The sequence below is a fragment of the Triturus cristatus genome, chromosome 8 (assembly GCF_964204655.1).
Source record: "Triturus cristatus chromosome 8, aTriCri1.1, whole genome shotgun sequence".
Taxonomy (NCBI): domain Eukaryota; kingdom Metazoa; phylum Chordata; class Amphibia; order Caudata; family Salamandridae; genus Triturus; species Triturus cristatus.
In genome coordinates, this window is record NC_140591.1 from 962,502,145 (window position 1) to 962,521,149 (window position 19,005).

Here is a 19,005-nt window from a genome sequence, read left to right on the forward strand (position 1 = left end):
CAAGCCCAGGTCTTGTTGACAGAGAGGAGGATTAGAATAAACCACCCCCTTCCCACAACAATCATTGGCTTCGCTATCCATCCACCCCTGTGCAATTTACTGGAAAGGTTATCTTTAATGTGTGTCGCTATGAGCTAATCCGAGCTGAAAGGTCAATTTGAGGTTAATACTGGATCCCAAGAATTGAATTGGAAAATATAAGCACATAAGTAAAAAATATATATGTGTGTGTGTTTGTATATATATATATATATATATTACCTACTGGCAGTCGCCAGTAGGTAGTTATAGTTAGGACCAAGTTTCCATAGGAAGAACATTTTTTGTTTTGCTTATAACTTTGACGTCGTTTAATGAATCTTCATGAAATTTTCCAAACTAATTCTTTGTTCATACCAGCTCCTATGTTGAAAGTTTGGGGGTGATTCGTCAAGGGGGGGCCGAGAAAAAAGGGGACCCAAAATGTGTTTTCTCCATGTTAATTTCCATAGGAAACGGAATTACCCCAAATTTGGCGGGGAGAAGGGTCTTGGTCTAGAAAGCACACTTTTGTTTATTTTGTATAAATCCGTTCAGTAGTTTTGGAGAAATATCGAAATTTGCAGATATCGATATTTGGGAATTCTGCCATTTGATTGGCTGAGGCATTACGAGCACGAGCTTGATGCTTATTGGCTGCGAGCTGTTGCAACTAGGAAGTGTTGGCAGCCATTTTGTGATTCCGTTGAAACAAGTAAGGGGGAAAAAGGGCAAAAAGAGTAGGAAACAGGAAGATAGGAGCACTGTAACCTCTGTGGGGGAGTGCGAAGCGAAGTAGTCACTCCTATCGGACTGTTGCTCAGCTGAGATGAGATGCTGTTACACTCGGGTATGAAACCGAGAGCCTAAACCGTGAGGTCATTGCTGTAAAGTGATGTGCTCTGGTCTTTGTAGCATACCTGTGGAAGTAGTGTTAGTAGGTGTTTATACCATACAGGGAGTGGGAAGTGAACTACTGACCTCTACCGTGCGTTTATACTATACCGGAAGTGGGAAGCAAAGTACTCACGCTTACCGGTGTGAAGACTTGGGGATCAAACCGAGCTGATTGCTGTAAAGTGATGGGCTCTGGGTGCTGTAGCATACTGGCCGCTGTAGTATAACTGTGTAAGTAGTGTTAGTATGCGTTTATACTATACAGGGAGTGGGAAGCGAAATACTCACCCCTACTGGTATGAAGACTCGGGGATTAAACCGTGAGCTCATTGCTGTAAAGTGATGTGCTATGGGTGCTGTAGCATACCTGTGGAAGTAGTGTTAGTTTGCGTTTATACAATACAGGGAGTGGGAAGCGAACTACTCACCCCTACCTGTCTCAAGACTCATGGATGAAACCATGAGATCATTGCTGTAAAGTCATGTGCTCTGCGTAGTATTCCAATGTAAGTCATAGTAGAATGTTAGTACGTAATGCTACTATAATGTAAGTATGTAATGTTAAAATGTAGGGCTGTCATGAGGGGAATCTTGGGGAGTTTGTACACGGTGCTGGAGAAGACGGTTACCTTGCTGTCTGGTCCTGTTGGTGGCTGTTTAAGCTGTCTTCTTTTCCTGCAATAAATCTACTTATCGGATCCACTGCTGTCGTCCTCTTCACTACATAAATTTGGCGACGAGCGGGAGAAGGTAAAAAGAAGGCAGCACTCACCAAGATTTTGAGCTTGCTTGCATTCTGCTGAAGACCCGTTTTCTTGGTGAAGCTGTTTCTATTCATCCAAGGGTCATCGGCTCATCGAGCTATGTGATCCTACCTCTGGTAGAATTTATATTTTTTGATTTTGGGCTTCCTCTGCCTCTTCACTACACTCTGGTTGCTGTACTACACGTGTGCAAGTAGTGTTAGTATGCGTTTATACTAAGTCTGTAGTTATGTAGTAACCAATGAATCATGGCCCTATGGAGCGCCACCTCCCAGGCGCAGCTCATACAATATCCCGGGGTGTGCATCCGTGGGACATTTATGTTTGCTATTACAGGGCAGGAGCATGGCTTCCACCCTGTGATAGTAAATTCTTGTTTGCCTCGTTGAAGTGAGAGGAGGAAAACCTTGTATTGTTTCAATAAAGCAGATCCGGATGGTAAAAATGGAGAAAAAAATATGAAGCGGGGTCTCACCCGTTCATTTAAATGAGCCCACTAGTGGGTAATGTTCCGGGCCAATCCTATTATTATATTGCGGGGTCTCTGCAGCACTAGGGACCTTAATCTCACATGTAAATTAGGCGCGGGAGGGCACAGAAACGTTTTGCAGCCTGGGGGATCGATACCTCCCCGGGTATTGTTTACAAATTGTTTGGGGGGCTTCGAGGCCAACTCAAGACCGGGGATTGGCAACCCCCGGGGCTTTACTTAAATATGCAGGGTGGGCCTCGCCAGTTCTTGAAGCCTCGGTGGCCCTAGGCAGTGCCTTATTGGTTCTGTAATCACACGGGCAGTACTCATGGTGTTATAAAGTGATACACTCATAGAACCCTTGCCATTGTACAATTACCCAGGCTTCCTTTATGTAATAGTCTGTTGGTTTATATTTGGTAGGTGCACCGCAAAATTACAAATGTTTTGCCTCATATCCTCCTATCAACTGCCGATTTTCACAATAAACTACAGACAAGTGTTGTCAGAAAAAGAAGACCCATACTCTCACTTATTTATTGGTAAAAAAAAATAACTTTTAATAATACAACACAAATAAATGGAAACGTAACTTAATTCGAACAAACAACAGTAAAACATGAAAGAAGTGGGTGGGACTCCTCCGGAAGCAGCGCACCAAACCTGCAAGAGAAAAAAGGAAACATAAGTATGTGTGCCATGTCCAAGAGAAAAAAAAAGGTATTCAGAATGGAAGGAAGAAAGTGAGAATGGGACAGAGAGCGAGTGGGTGGAAGGGAGAAGGGGAGAAAGAGTCAAAAGAACAGAGGGAGGAGGAGACAGAGTGTCGGCCTATTGCTCCCAGCCCTCACTGTTCACCTCCCGTCACCTGTGTGTCTGGGATGCTGGGGTCCGCGAGAAACAGTGCGGTCCAGCAAGTCTTTAAAATGAAACAGAGATATGAATGAGGCCAGAGATTATATTATTATCTACGGTAACATCGCTTGCCTGCACCTGTGCACCCAGGCTGCTGCACCCCAGCCCCTTCCCCCGCACTGTGCTCAAATGCAGCTCCTGCGCACCGAGGCTTCACTGCTCACCTGCCACAACCGGTGTGTCCAACCACGTGCCAGTGCAAGCTCCGACTCCGGGGTGCCTCTCAGGGTGGCACAGCAGGTCTCCGGTGTGGGACGGTGTCTTGATACCACGATGGAAGGCGTCAGAAAGGCCAGAGCATCATCAACGGTTGAGCACCTGCTGCGTGCTTTTTCGTGCAACTAACTCAGTGTCTGAAAAGGGTGAAATAATATAATGGTGGAAACGTCTTAAGGTAAATGAAGGTTTATTTCAACCTTAAGAGAGAACACCAGTTGAGTGCATCCTTCCTTCTTGAAGTACGATCTACCAACTGTTAGTGGTAATCATGTCTCAAAGAGGGGTTGGAGTGCACGAGAATACACAAGGGTAAATAAAAATATGTTATGCCAACGTTCACATACAAAGGAACAGAGCGCATGCTAGAAGCATAATGTGCGCATGCAATGCAGTGGCACAAGCCTGTGTGCATGTACACTTAGTAGTCAGCTCACTACAGTGCCCCAAAAGCCAACGCCACGTGTCTGTAGGGCAGTGCTGCCCGCTGGCTCAGGCCTACAGTACGGTCCAGCAGGTCCTTAAAATGAGACAGAGATGTGACTGAATGAGGTCAGAGATCACATCATTACTCACGGCAAAATCGATTGTTTGCACCTGTGCACCCAGGCTGATGCACCCCATCCCTCCCGCCGCAACGCGCTCAATTGCAGCCCCTGTGCACCCAGGCACCACTACTCACCTGCTGTCATTGGTGTGTGTCCAAACACGACGGCCAGCAGGGTTCACAATTCAGATGTAGTTTTGATTGCCAGGATGATGTACACCTCATGGATCACTTTTTTTTATTGTGCTTTGCCATATGCAAGGTGGATGCGGCCATATCACATGAAGCAGTGTGGAAGAACTGGGACATGTGGCGTTGTCGTTATCCTATTTATATGTACGCAAAGTGGGCTGGGCTTGCGTACGCCAGGCCAGCGTAGGGGTGTGAATAATTATTCCGGGGACCTGGGCGTTGTTCTTATGTGTGTGTCCCTGTTGCAGTTTTGACGTCGTACAATCCGCAATTTACATTAATGTAGCATGTACCGGGAGGGCGGCAACTATCGCTAATGAGATGCTGTCTGAAAACATTGAATGGACAACATCACATGTTGTCAAGCTGGTGGATATGCACAGACACGCATGTCAGTGGTGTGCGGTATTATTGAAAGTGTTGCTATCGCGAAGCGCACACATGTGAATGTGCTCGGATGGAGGGAGGATCAGCAGTGAGGTTATGTCATACACAGTGATAACGCTTATTACAGTCAAGCAATACATGTCAAACGTGAAGCTGAAAGTCTCACATATGACACACTACTATACTGGTAAAGCCTGACAACAGAGCATGTTGCAACACAAATCTACACATTACACTTTACTGTTTGTCACATGTGATCTAGGATGTGCACTCTGCCCGTGGCTGTTGATACCCTTTTGAGCCACCAATACCCAGGCCGAAAGGCAGAACAATAATGCGCGTACACACACACACCAGGGGCATCGTGTAACACACATTTGTTTTTTGATGTAACGTTTCAGATGCATGGCTATCACACGTGGAAGGCTACTGTACAGAGCATGATTATTGATCAAGATGATCGTTGCATGTTGTGTGTACTATAAGATATGTGTACACAGCAAAAAACTTTTCAAAAAAGCTCTCTAAGCAGAAGAGGTGTCTCTCATCAAATGCTGTAGAGAGAATGACTAAAATGGGTGGGGTCCTCCAACTGTTACAATGGGAAATGTTATGAACCAATCAAAAGCTTTTTTTTAAGGTCAAATGGCAATCGCGCAACGAGCGCGCAAGGAGGCAGCACCCGACGTGATGTTGAGAAAATATATTTACCATAATATAAGTTTATTACAGTTAAAAATATATAAATGTGGAAAATATTTTAGATTATCGCTTGCTCTCATATACACTTTAAACTTATTTAGATATAGTTTTGAAACATAAAAAATAAATGAGGGAATGGCGTACCCAGCACGATACCATATGTCTATGACGTAACACAGGGCCGGGCAGCGTGCACGCGTCGCATATGGAACGCGCAGCCGGCACGACCCTATACGTATATGATGTGGGTACTGACTGTTTGGTCGGCCCCTGGAGCCGACCAAACAGACAGTACCCACAACAGCGGGTAAGCCACTCCCCCCTGCCCTCGAGCACGGCCGCACACTCTCCCTTTTGCTCCATGTAGGAGAAAATGGCGCTGCTGGGGTGCTCTCTCCTGTGCCTCACCAATCACAACGCTGCCATTGCAGCGTTGTGATTGGTTAAGGGCAGGGGAGGGAGGCTGCCTGCTGGCTGCTTCGGTGCTGCTTCCTGTTCCTGGACTTCCAGCAGTAACACGCGGGACTCGGCTGCAGCATTACACCGTCTAGGAGCAGAGGCCAGGCAGCGCGCAGGGTACCCGGTGGGAAGGTAGGTAACTTTTTTTTTTTTTTATTTGTATTCCCCACCCAGCAACCTCGAACACTCCCCCCTCCTCCCCTCCCGCGAGCAATGCAGCCGCAGCTGTTTCTGTAGCCTCTCTGCTGGAGCCATTCATAGCCGTGCCTGTGTATATACCACCTGGATATTAGAGATTCTCTGAGAAGTTTGTGATACAAGTTCAATTTGAGCAAGAAAGGGTACACTGTGTCTAGGAATGCAGATTAAAAGTGTGACCGTGTGTGTACGGAAAGCGTCCTTCAGTCGCAGCTGACAGAGAATGTATGATCATTCAAGGAATGGGCGGCTGCACTAATCTGATCTGTGAGTGAGTTCAAAGTCACAGTTAGGAGTCATGACAGTGCTGAATCACGCTTTTATTTTATTGAGGTTGACATAACGAGTTCTACTGGGTTTGGCAATAAAAATGGATAACTTTATTTGTTTAATGAGTTTTTATGGCACTGTCAGTCCTTTGCTTTATGACTGCCTCGCAGCTTTAGCACACAACGAGCGAAATGTTAGAAAAGTTAGAGCGTATTTACATTACAGTTACGCATTGATTGCTCCTACTCAAACTAGTGGGTGCCGGGGAGCTTGCAGTACCACAGGGGCCATGTTTTCACTAGGCCTCATGATTCGTGCACTTGTGCGCCCAGCATGCACTGGGACTGGGTTTGTGCACACAATTGCCAGGGCGGTGGTAGCCCTGCTTCAGCCGGCCTGAGCTCTGATGTAATAGAAGATGCGGGCTTGGCGTACTATACAGTGTGGTGTGCCAGCTGTAATTCCCAGCTTAAAGCGCTCCAGTGTAATGATTAGTCAGGAATTCGGAACACAAAGGTATTTTGTTCATGTGCAAATTGGCTCATTGTACATACTGTATGATACCACAAGTGTACTAGTATGCAGCAGTGTTTTGTTCCACTGATTCTTATTCTCTGGTTTATGCGTGCTGTGTTCACCTAGCTCTCTTGGACTGTGTTTATTTCCTGGGTTTCCAAATTGAGTGCAGTTTTCCTGTGCTTGCGAAACGTTGCTTTGTACGTGTTATCCATACTGTCCTCAGGCTCTTATTCTCAGGCTTGCACACATTATGATGTTGTGTCACATATTATGGCAGTGTTTATTCTGTGCTGTGGTCCTCTGCTTAATCATTGGAGTCTTTCAGCACCCTTCAATGAGTGATAACATGAAGAGGTTAGATCTTGCACACTTGTTATAGTTTGGTGTGGCAGTTTACGCCCCACTACTTTACAAGTCCACCAACCGCCACTGGCACCATGTACTAATCCATTCACTGCGCAAAAACCCAAACACTTATAAATTCACCCAGGCACTCTCCTTGCAGTACTCTAATCATTCAGTCAGTACCCAAGTACTCATGCAGTGAGCCAGGCCTTAGCACATTGACTGCTTCAAACCCCTATCCACTATCCATGCAGTCCTCTAACCATCTACACACTTGTCTTTCACACCTTCAATTCCCCAGTCAGTATACATACACTCCAGCAAACACTATGTCACCCCCCTTGCACTCCTACAGTGACCCATTCAGCACCATGTACTAATCCAGTCACTGCGCCAAAAGCCAACCACTTATAAATTCACCCAGGCACTCTCCTTGCAGTACTCTAATCATTCAGTCAGTACCCAAGTACTCATGCAGTGAGCCAGGCCTTAGCACATGGACTGCTTCAAACGCCTATCCACTATGCATGCAGTCCTCTAACCACCTACTCACTTGTCTTTCACACCTTCAATTCCCCAGTCAGTATTCATACACTTCCAGCAAACACCCTGTTACTCCCCTTGCATTCCTCTAGTGACTCATTCAGCATCATGTACTAATCCATTCAGTGCGCCAAAACCCAAACACTTATAAATTCACCCAGGCACTCTCCTTGCAGTACTCTAATCATTCAGTCAGTACCCAAGTACTCATGCAGTGACCCAGGCCTTAGCACATGGACTGCTTCAAACCCCTATCCACTATGCATGCAGTTTTCTAACCACCTACACACTTGTCTTTCACACCTCCAATTCCCCAGTCAGTAGCCATACACTTCCCGCAAACACCCTGTCACTCCCCTTGCACTCCTCTAGTGACCCATTCAGCACCATGTACTAATCCATTTACTGCGCCAAAACCCAAACACTTATAAATTCACCCAGGCACTCTCCTTGCAGTACTCTAATCATTCAGTCAGTACCCAAGTATTCATGCAGTGAGCCAGGCCTTAGCACATGGACTGCTTCAAACCCCTATCCACTATGCATGCAGTCCTCTTACCACCTACTCACTTGTCTTTCACACCTTCAATTCCCCAGTCCGTATACAAACACTTCCAGCAAACACCCTGTTACTCCCCTTGCACTCCTCTAGTGACCCATTCAGCACCATGTACTAATCCATTCACTGCACCAAAACCCAACCACTTATAAATTCACCCAGGCACTCTCCTTGCAGTACTCTAATCATTCAGTCAGTATCCAAGTACTCATGCACTGAGCCAGGCCTTAGCACATGGACTGCTTCAAACGCCTATCCACTATGCATGCAGTCCTCTAAACACCTACACACTTGTCTTTCACACCTTCAATTCCCCAGTCAGTATCCATACACTCCAGCAAACACCCTGTCACTCTCCTTGTACTTCTCCAGTGACCCATTCAGCACCATGTACTAATCCATTCACTGCGCCAAAACCCAAACACTTATAAATTCACCCAGGCACTCTCCTTGCAGTACTCTAATCATTCAGTCAGTACCCAAGTATTCATGCAGTGAGCCAGGCCTTAGCACATGGACTGCTTCAAACCCCTATCCACTATGCATGCAGTCCTCTTACCACCTACTCACTTGTCTTTCACACCTTCAATTCCCCAGTCAGTATACAAACACTTCCAGCAAACACCCTGTTACACCCCTTGCACTCCTCTAGTGACACATTCAGCACCATGTACTAATCCATTCACTGCGCCAAAACCCAACCACTTATAAATTCACCCAGGCACTCTCCTTGCAGTACTCTAATCATTCAGTCAGTATCCAAGTACTCATGCACTGAGCCAGGCCTTAGCACATGGACTGCTTCAAACGCCTATCCACTATGCATGCAGTCCTCTAAACACCTACACACTTGTCTTTCACACCTCCAATTCCCCAGTCAGTATCCATACACTTCCCGCAAACACCCTGTCACTCCCCTTGCACTCCTCTAGTGACCCATTCAGCACCATGTACTAACCCATTTACTGCGCCAAAACCCAAACACTTATAAATTCACCCAGGCACTCTCCTTGCAGTACTCTAATCATTCAGTCAGTACCCAAGTACTCATGCAGTGAGCCAGGCCTTAGCACATGGACTGCTTCAAACGCCTATCCACTATGCATGCAGTCTTCTAACCACCTACACACTTGTCTTTCACACCTTCAATTCCCCAGACAGTATCCATACACTTCCAGCAAATACCCTGTCACTCCCCTTGCACTCCTCTAGTGACCCATTCAGCACCATGTACTAATCCATTCACTGCGCCAAAAGCCAACCACTTATAAATTCACCCTGGCACTCTCCTTGCAGTATTCTAATCATTCAGTCAGTACCCAAGTATTCATGCAGTGAGCCAGGCCTTAGCACATGGACTGCTTCAAACCCCTATCCACTATGCATGCAGTCCTCTTACCACCTACTCACTTGTCTTTCACACCTTCAATTCCCCAGTCCGTATACAAACACTTTCAGCAAACACCCTGTCACTCCCCTTGCACTCTTCTAGTGACCCATTCAGCACCATGTACTAATCCATTCACTGCGCCAAAACCCAAACACTTATGAATTCATCCAGGCATCCTCCTTGTAGTACTCAATCATTCAGTCAGTACAAAAGTACTCATCCAGTGACCCTGACAAAAAACAAAATTTCAGTTTCAATATTTTAAAAAACATTTTTATTTCCATTTATATTAAAAATATATAATGTAATTTTAAAAATAAACTATGTAAAAATAAACAGTTAAAAGACTGTAGAAGATCAGTATGAAAAAAATACACATAACTATTATTACATTTAAAATTTATCATTTAAAAAACCTTTGAAATTCACTGAAAAAACCTAGGTTCCAGACATGTTATAGTTAGGAATTAGCATTTAAAAATACTTAGAAATTCTCTGAAAAAAACATAGGTTTCAGGGCTGTTATAGTTAGCTGGACATTTCACTCGTACAAAACCATTGAAATTCCTCCTTTATAGTTAGTTCTGCTAACTATAGCTCGCGCGCCCGCAATCCACTGATGATGACGTCACATATTACATCATTCATGACATGGTCAGTGACATCACTGATGACATCACTGATGACATCTCAAATGACATCACTGATTACATCATCCATGTGACAATCAGATACACCTCATCATACACTAGTATAACCTTTCATCACTCACTGTAAAATACAGAGTACCATATTTGAATCCATTGACCCACCAATACAAGTTTCTAAAAACCCACTCAGTGATTCCTAGATCTATACACACATCTAATCACTTACCTATAGATTCACTCATACATGCTGTCAATGATCAATAGAACACTATCAAATATACTTATATACCTATATCGACAATACACACCAGCACACATCCTATTCACTTATGCAGTCATCCTACTCACTTATGCAAAAAATGGATCATACTTACATTTAGTCAGCTATACACTTATACAAACACCACTTCATTTATTCATATAGATAGTAACTCATGCTTAGTGTGTTATAAAATCACTATTACAAGTATACAGTTATCCATACAGTCACTCATACAATCTCTGAGTCTTATGTATACTTATTTATATACATCAACTGTCACATACACTGCCTTTTATTTTTCTAGTTTGTTGGACATGTACCATTGAGAGATGTATTTGCTCATCACCAAACCCATAAAGATATTCTCTCACCCAAACAACTGTTATAACATGCAGTCTTAATCTCATATACCTACTGAATCAACTATTCACACATCTTTGGGAAGTCACACACCCCCCACCGAACCACACACACATTCACTCTCATACTCAGTTAACTAATCAATATCTAATATAGACTTTCACGTAGCTAGTAACCAACTGGTGCAGCATTTTACACAACTGACAAAGTGATACAGATATTCACACAGTTTAGTCACTATCCAATATATTTAGTGAGACACTATAAATTAGTCAAGTAAACAGTCAATCACATTGCTACTAAATCCTCCATCCAGTTATTTATATATCCACTCATTCTTCAATGCAGATTGCTAAATATATTTAATACATATTTAAATAACAAACCAAACCACATTCACTGGGTGATGTCATCAGTGATGTCATTTGAGATGTCATCAGGGATGTCACTGACCATGTCATGAAAGATGTAATATGTGACATCATCAGCAGTGGATTGCGGGGGCACGAGTTATAGTTAGCAGAACTAACTATAACGGAGGAATTTCAATAGTTTTGTATGAGTGAAATGTCCAGCTAACTGGAACAGCCCTAGAACAGCCCTGAAACCCATGTTTTTTTCAGTGAATATATATATATATATATATATTGCATAAGGGTTCTTCGGAGATAATCTTATTGCCCAATAGAGGAACACTCAAACAACAAATATACCCTCACATTCATTCCCCTCTGAATCGTCCAGTTATCTTTTCAACTTCCTCTGCTTAGGGATGAGCTGACATTGTTTCTTTTTTGTTTGTAGAGTGCACAATCACCTGACCATACTGCCACAGAAGATGAAAACAAGAAACATCTTCCAGGTGCTGTGAAACTCCCGGGACCAGCTGTCAATCTGTCAGAGATCCAGAACATAAAAAGTGAACTCAAATTTGTTCCAAGAGCTGGAGAATAGTAAACAGAAGTAAATGGTGAGTGTTAAAAGCAGTTTTCTACACAGTTGCAAGCTATTCCCTCTGCAGTCCTCATCCTTCAGTAGGGCTTGCTTGGATTTCTGTTTTCTGGGCTGCCATGTGTTTGATTCTACATATGAACCTCTGAAGAAAATCCATTTTATAATGATGCAACCTCTGTTAAGTTGTGTTGTTGTGGTACTTCTTTCTTGAGCCTCTTGTAACAAACATTGCCAGCCAGGGATAGCAGCTCTGAATCGTCTGCATTTTTAGAAAAGGATAAAGATCAGAATTTGGTAAGAACAAATGTTATGATGCACCAACTTGGACATTTTGGTGAATGAAGAGGGTACTAGCACAGCTCATATGAATTGGTGGACATGGTCACTTAAACAATTAGTTTAAACTGAAATCAAAGGTTCCATAACTTATCTTTACAAAGACTGATAGGAGAATCATGTCATAATAGGTCTCCTAACACCTTCTGATGTCATCAAACAAATTGACATTGTAGAATGCTTATTTTTGGTGAGCATTGGTGATGCAGTATGGGTATAGAGAAATGATTTTCACTACACTGGATGGCCCCCACAAGCTTTGGGAATTAAGTCACTTAGAACAGCTCCCCAAGTATTCATCACTCATTCACGGTTAACCGAATGTGAGGTGTAAGGTGAGCTTTGATGTGAGGTACTAATCTGTAATGGGTGGTATTTAACAGCTTTGTTGATGAAAATGGTGCTGTAGTGCCTAGCCAGTCAAGTTCAGAGAGGCACCTGAAGAAGAGTTCTGTCTACAGGTGCTATTTTCAAATTCTAATGCTGCGGTTTCCTATCTGAATAGATGTGTCACTGAGGGCGATACATCAATTATTAATTTAATTTTTAAGGTTTACGTGCCTTTCAGAAACAGATCTGCCTGCTCAATCTGCAGGCAGGGCTCTGTGATTATCCAAGCTGTACCATAACACCCATTATAACTGAACTAGTCTAGTATACATTGTAATCGCTGGATGCCACAGAGCAATAAGTATGTATTTATTGAATTCCTTCCCGTCGTCCTCCGAGACTGTGCTACAACCTCTAGGCACACCTTCGCCCCTACCTTCTTATTACTTATTTTTAGTTAGGCACAGTTTCCTTAATTATTTCTCAGACGTTTACCAACAGGGAGTGAATTCTCAATACTGGCCCTTCAATATGTGTAATTGATGTCACTTTATTGTATTCAGGCCCTTAGGATACCAAGGAGTGTCCTCAAAGGCTGGACCAGGTGTTCAAAGGCACTTAAGGATGTGTGTCTGAGGGCGTTGTGTTCTTATTGGTAATGGGATAATAATGTCCAACTAACACCCAGATACCTTCATGATTCGTGTTTACCCCCAAAACACGTGTTTCACTAATACACAATTTGTGCAACTTGATCTCACTCAGGAAGTGGTTTTTTCATTGATTTTCCCTTCCTGTATCAAAATCTAAACATGACTTATATGATACAATATATAAAATAGGTAAATGAAAATGACTGAGGATATGATGATACACTGCAACCTGTTGCCCTCCCCTATCATAGCCCTATTAACTTATTTGCCCTTACCCCGACTTCTAACCCCTCTTTTCATATCTAGAGCAAGAACGATACATCTAGTTCACACAAAATAAAGATAACCTGCAAAATGCTGGGCTACTGTATGGTTCCTTCTAATAATAATAATAATGCGTTTTGTAAAATGCATAGCTACTTCTTGTGAAGTATCCCAGCACTAGGATACAGACTTTGGAGGAAAAGTGTTGCCCTTTGGGCAGGTTTTCAATTTTTTTCCTGAAAAGAGTTTTCAGAGGGAGCTATCTGGATTCCCACAGGAAGAGATTTTCGGTGCACAATGACTGAAAACACTGCCTCCAATTCTGGTCTGTTTTGCTTCAGCTGATCTTGAGTTCCTTGTCGGAACTTAAGGAGTAACCAGCGACTGCAGGTAAGCGGGCCTTGAGAAGAGAAGGCCTTGTAACAATAGCATAGACCTTTGAAATTAAGTCTTTGCTTCACCGGCAACCTGTGCAGTTTTCTCATTGCGATACTAATAGAGGCACGCTTGGGAAGTCTGAACAGTACCCGAGCATCGTGTTCTGGACGCGCTAAAGCCTGTTCAAGCAGGACTGAGATACACCCAAGTAGAGGGCATTTCAGAAATCCAGCCTGGATATAAGCAGTGCTTGGACTACAGTTTTTTGGGCGGATTCAGGTAAGAGATGCAGAATTTTCTTCAAGGATCGAAGCGTCCCAAAACATTTTCCTGGGAGGGCATTAATCTGGGCATCAAAGGAAACTTTTGTCAAATCAAATGTCCTAACTGTTTACCATGGGCTTGAGAGGTGGTAGAGGATGAGGCTATCAGGCCACCAGGTGTTGGACCATATATTAAGGGGCTTGCCCAGTACCAATACCTCAGTCTTCCCAGCATTCAGCTTCAAGCATTTACGGTCCATCCAAGCCGCAACCTTCCTGCACAGAGGGTACCTTCCTGCTCAGAAACAATCCTAAGAGGCATTTTCTTCTTTCTATGTGTGCTGCTGAATGCAGCACACATAAAGAGGATCAAACGAGGAGAAATATAGATATTCCTACTCATTATGCCACACCTTGGGAGGATTAAGGTTTTGGCGCTTCCCTAGGTTAACATGCACTCGTAAATCTGGGGTAGTGTCTAAATCCAAAGGTGTTGCGTGGGAAACCCACTGCAATGCTGATAGAACTCCACCTGAGTGCAGAGTAAGGCAACGCAGCGATTTGCACTTCCTTGCCTTACTTCAAATTTATGAGACCATTCAAAGACACGCATAGTGGCTTTGAGTGGCCTCAATAGATATGATTATGTGATCTGGGCCGCCGGAACGTCACAAAAAGGGATGCTCTGGTGACACTAGGGGCTCGTAAATATGCCCAGGGTCCCTATTCATCTCTAAAGATAGATACATAACTATCAAAATTATTGCCTGTATATGGGATCATTTAGTATCAATATTTGATATCTTCATTCTATTTGAAAACATTTTCATAAACATCTGTTGAGAACCTTACAAAAATATTGGAAAACTGTTTCGAAGTATGATCGACAGAGGAGCCCAAATAATTGTACTTATATAGGTATCAATGTATGAAGCACGTTTTGACGTTAAATACCCAGGTGAATTAATCACAAAGAAAATATCAGCAGAACTTATGATAAATAACAGAGTAAAGCTAAACTGATACTTATACCAAGATTTGGAGTAAACTCTTCCACTGAATAGGCCTCAGTTTGTGCCCTAATATTCCACAGGCAGGGAACTGCAAAAATGAAAGTCATGTATATTTTTATAACATAACAACCAACCAGGACACCCCAGAAGCAAAATGACAAACGAACATTTGAATCAGTGCTTAAGTTGTAAAATATTAAGTGCCAGGGCTATGACCGGGAGGCCACTGCAGCTTCTCCCTTGTCATTGCTGCCAAAATAACTACTAATCATTTCTCTCGCATGTAAATGCGACAGTTCAGATTATTCCAGGTCCCCAAAGCTAAAGGAATGGCTGGGGATGCAGGTATTTGCAATTTTAATGTATATTGAATTCCTAAACAACTGTTGTTCTGCTCATCTCTAAATTAGATGAGCAGCGCCACCATGTGGTAGACTGTTTTAGGTATGGTGTTGACAATTAGGTGCCAGTGCCGAGCACCCGATACCAATTAAGTGCCAGTGCTTAGCACCGGAAAACCCCGGCTCAAATTAGGCACTGATTTTAATGGCTTGGGTAGGCAATGTATAGGAGGTGATTGTTTTGGAAAGGACCATCTTTGTTATTTGGAGAGCAACCTTGCCTACTACACTCAAGTTTAGACATGATATAAAGGATGTTCCTTCGGATTCCATGTGGGCATATGTAAGATTCATGGCCGACCACAGTAACAGCCAGTTGATGTCTTGGTATTTTGATTTGCATCACAAGAAATTACATTTCGAGAGCGCTTTCAATGTGACCGTAAAGAAAGCATCATCTGTAACTCTTTGATCTGAACTAGTGTCTAACAGACCTAAAAGCCTTTGGGGCATATTTTCAAGCCCCTATCACCACCACAACGTCACTCTTTTGGACATTGTGGTGGTGATAGCGACTTCCCCTATTTACAAAGCAGCAATAAGCCACTTAACGTGGCTTAACTTTGCCTTGTACATAAGGCACCCTTTTACGCTATACTTAGCCTGAAAGGGGAGGTCAGTGGGTGTTGCAGTTGGTGTTCCACCGCAACACCTATTGATTTTTACACTGCCCCCTATTTCCTGTAAATATGGGACAGCACCACAATTAATATCAGGGAAAACAGGGTCTTACACTGGCAAAACGAGGAAAAATTTATAATTTCGCCTTGTTTTTGCTGATTCCATGTATGCTGCGTTTTGCAGCACACATGGAAGCAGCAATACAATGTGGATTGTTTATGTGAAGGAAGGTGTCCCTTTTTGGACATAAACAATCATTTAAAAAAATTAAGTTTGGCATTAAGCAGCACACATACAAGTTACAAAACCCCATTTAAAGATAGTTTGCAGGTGCAAGGGTGCTTGCGTTGGTGCTATGCAGCTAAATTTAGCACCAGCACAGGGGAAAATAGTTGTAAATATGGTGCAGCCCTGCGATTCAGAACTGGCGGAGCGCAGCATTAAACCAACAAGGCTAACACAGCGCTCTGTCACTTCCATTGTAAATATGCCCCTCTGTGTGTAATTATAGAGCATGGGAATTTCCCGCAATATCTAACTATCCCATTAGCCTACAGGTGCATGCGCAATACTTATTGTTTCAATTCGGAATATTCCCTATTTTGTGGTTAATGGCTATTTGCTACAGAATACCTTAGACCGAACAGTTCTGCAAGCTGTGTAAGGTTGAAATAGAGACTTATTTGAATGGATATTGACCAACATGATCTTTGGGAAATGAATACACTCAAATTGATCCATGCTTAACATCAGAGCTACCCCACTGGCTTAAACGTATCTCTAAAGCAATTAGGGAAACTGACTAGGCAGCACAAGGGAGGTAAACAGGATGTTGCAGGGTTGCCATCAGAGTTCAGTAGGTCGCGAATATAGTTGCATTGCCAGTCTTAACATCTGGATGATAAAATGTGTTAACATTATGTATTTTTTGCAAATAACATTAATTAGACTTTAAAATATGTTTTATGTGAAGTGTGTATTTTATTTAGTTTTGGGAATGTAAAATAAAATACTAATAAAAAAACAGATAATGAAAACTATGACTTGGTTTCTGCTACATTAGACCACTTGTACTTTAACACCACATTTTGTGCGGCATCAGGATACTGTTTTTCATATGCAGAAAAGCATTAGACTTTTATTAAATGATGGACTAGCTATGTTTTTATGTTTATACTGTTTTATTATCGTATCTCCCAGTCACTGCTAATAATTACAAAGATGTTTCAAACCAAATCAATACAAATAATTACATAGCATTTCCCCAGAAAATTTAATATAAGTTATTAGTTTCTCTTATTATGGTTTTCTTTGTAGATATATTAAGCCTAGTTGTGCGAAATTGGAAAAATATTCCCTTATGTAACACGCACATTTACATCAAAGTATGAATATTACCTGAAATACACCTAATCAGTATCTTGGGTACAATTATATGTGAAGGAATACCTGACTAAAGTCACACGTGATAACAACTGGAGGCTCGTTCATACAAATATTATCCTACAGCTGTATATTTTGTACTTCAACTAGTCTCCTACAGGCAAACATTTCCTAAGAACTGTACCCAATAAAAGCAAAAATTATGGAAAATACAGAAAACCGTGTCCACCAAAATTGTGAAAGATTGCTCTTGAGTAATAAATATTTCGCCAGGACCTACTTAGTTTATATACCAATTAAAGTCAATACTGCAACAACAGCTAAGGGAAATACTAAAGATGTCTTCATCTTTACTGAACTGCTGCTATCTAGTGCTTAATTTGAGCTGGTGGTTGCAGATGGGGCCCACCAGCACTCTTTTTTTTAGGCTGGCACATATCTTTCTTCTCACCAGACTTTGACCCAGCCCAAGAGAGAGAAAAGCACAAAAGAAGGAAAGAGGGGAAAAAGAAAAAGACAAAAAGAATGTGGCAAACAGAGAAAGCAGGGATGAAAAAGAACCTGCACAAGTGAGGTCAGCCACGGTCGGTAGTAGGAGTAACTGCAGGGCGGTGACGTGGGGGGGAGGGGCAGGGTGGGGGGTAGTAAACTATGGATTACGGAGGTTTACAGGTAAGTTAACATATAAATTAATAAAACGAATTTCGTTGCGTGCACTGCATCCCCAAATGCGATGCTGTGCATGTAACGAAATTCGTTTTATTAGTTTATATGTTAATTTACCTGTAAACCTCCGTAATCCATAGTTTACTACCCCCCACCCTGCCCCTCCCCCTCCCCACGTCACCGCCCTGCAGTTACTCCTACTACCGACCGCGGCTGAGTGAGGTGATGGGGCAGGGGGTGCCTGGTAATGGAGCAAAGAGGCTGAGGTGGAATTAAGAACATGCAGTCCTGGTATTCGGCCTCGCCAACATTCAGCAGATTTCTGGCCAAAAGTTTGGAACTTTGCACTTTTACAAATTAAGTACTGTGGCAATCACTACTCCTCAAGGTCGATGTGATATAGAAGATGTCATACACATTTCATATAGTCAATGTCTGTTGTTGTTGCTCTCAATATAAACTGATTTTGAGTAGGGGAGACAGAAGGAAAATAAGTAAGGGAATAATGACCTGATCAACCAATGCTGATAAGTGTTCATAACATTTTTTCAGGCTGATATATTGTGCTAGAATATCATTGGGCTTTCCTCTTCCAGGGTTGAATGTGGGGACTAGAATAATTCATTAATTCATATGGCCTTGTGTGCTTCATGTTCATCTAAGATAGAAGACCCAAATAAAATTGGTGTTCCAGTAAGGTTTCCAGGACGTTATGCAAATGTTATGATTACTTATAATTTGCCATCTCATGAAGATGTCTTGCTTCTGCCTTTTCTAAGTGGAACATCTAGCAAATATGTCATATGTTTTAATATACCCCTTTGAATTCTTCCAATTGGTTAAAATATATTTTAGGGCAATGCTTATTGCCGCCTGACTCAACAATATTTGTGCCTTTTGATTGCAGTCGCCATGACCACGTCTCCTTAATATTCCATCTCCTGATATACCAGCAGAGAAATGTTCTGGCTAGTTTCATAGACTTTACTCCATATCAATTGCGATTTATCATTCACAAAGAAAAGCAGGCGTTTTTGAATTCCTGACCACTCGTGCAATTCCAGCCGAAGTTACTCTC

At 42.6% G+C, this 19,005-nt stretch overlaps 1 protein-coding gene across 1 annotated transcript in view; it reads left to right on the forward strand.

The window, feature by feature from the left end:
* Positions 1 to 19,005, forward strand: part of SMPX (small muscle protein X-linked) — a 308,624-nt gene that overhangs the window by 154,711 nt on the left and 134,908 nt on the right. The window contains exon 4 of the mRNA XM_085622477.1: positions 11,470 to 11,635. Coding sequence (XP_085478603.1) covers positions 11,470 to 11,619 — 150 coding nt within the window. The 3' untranslated portion in view covers positions 11,620 to 11,635. The remainder of the gene's footprint in view (positions 1 to 11,469; positions 11,636 to 19,005) is intronic.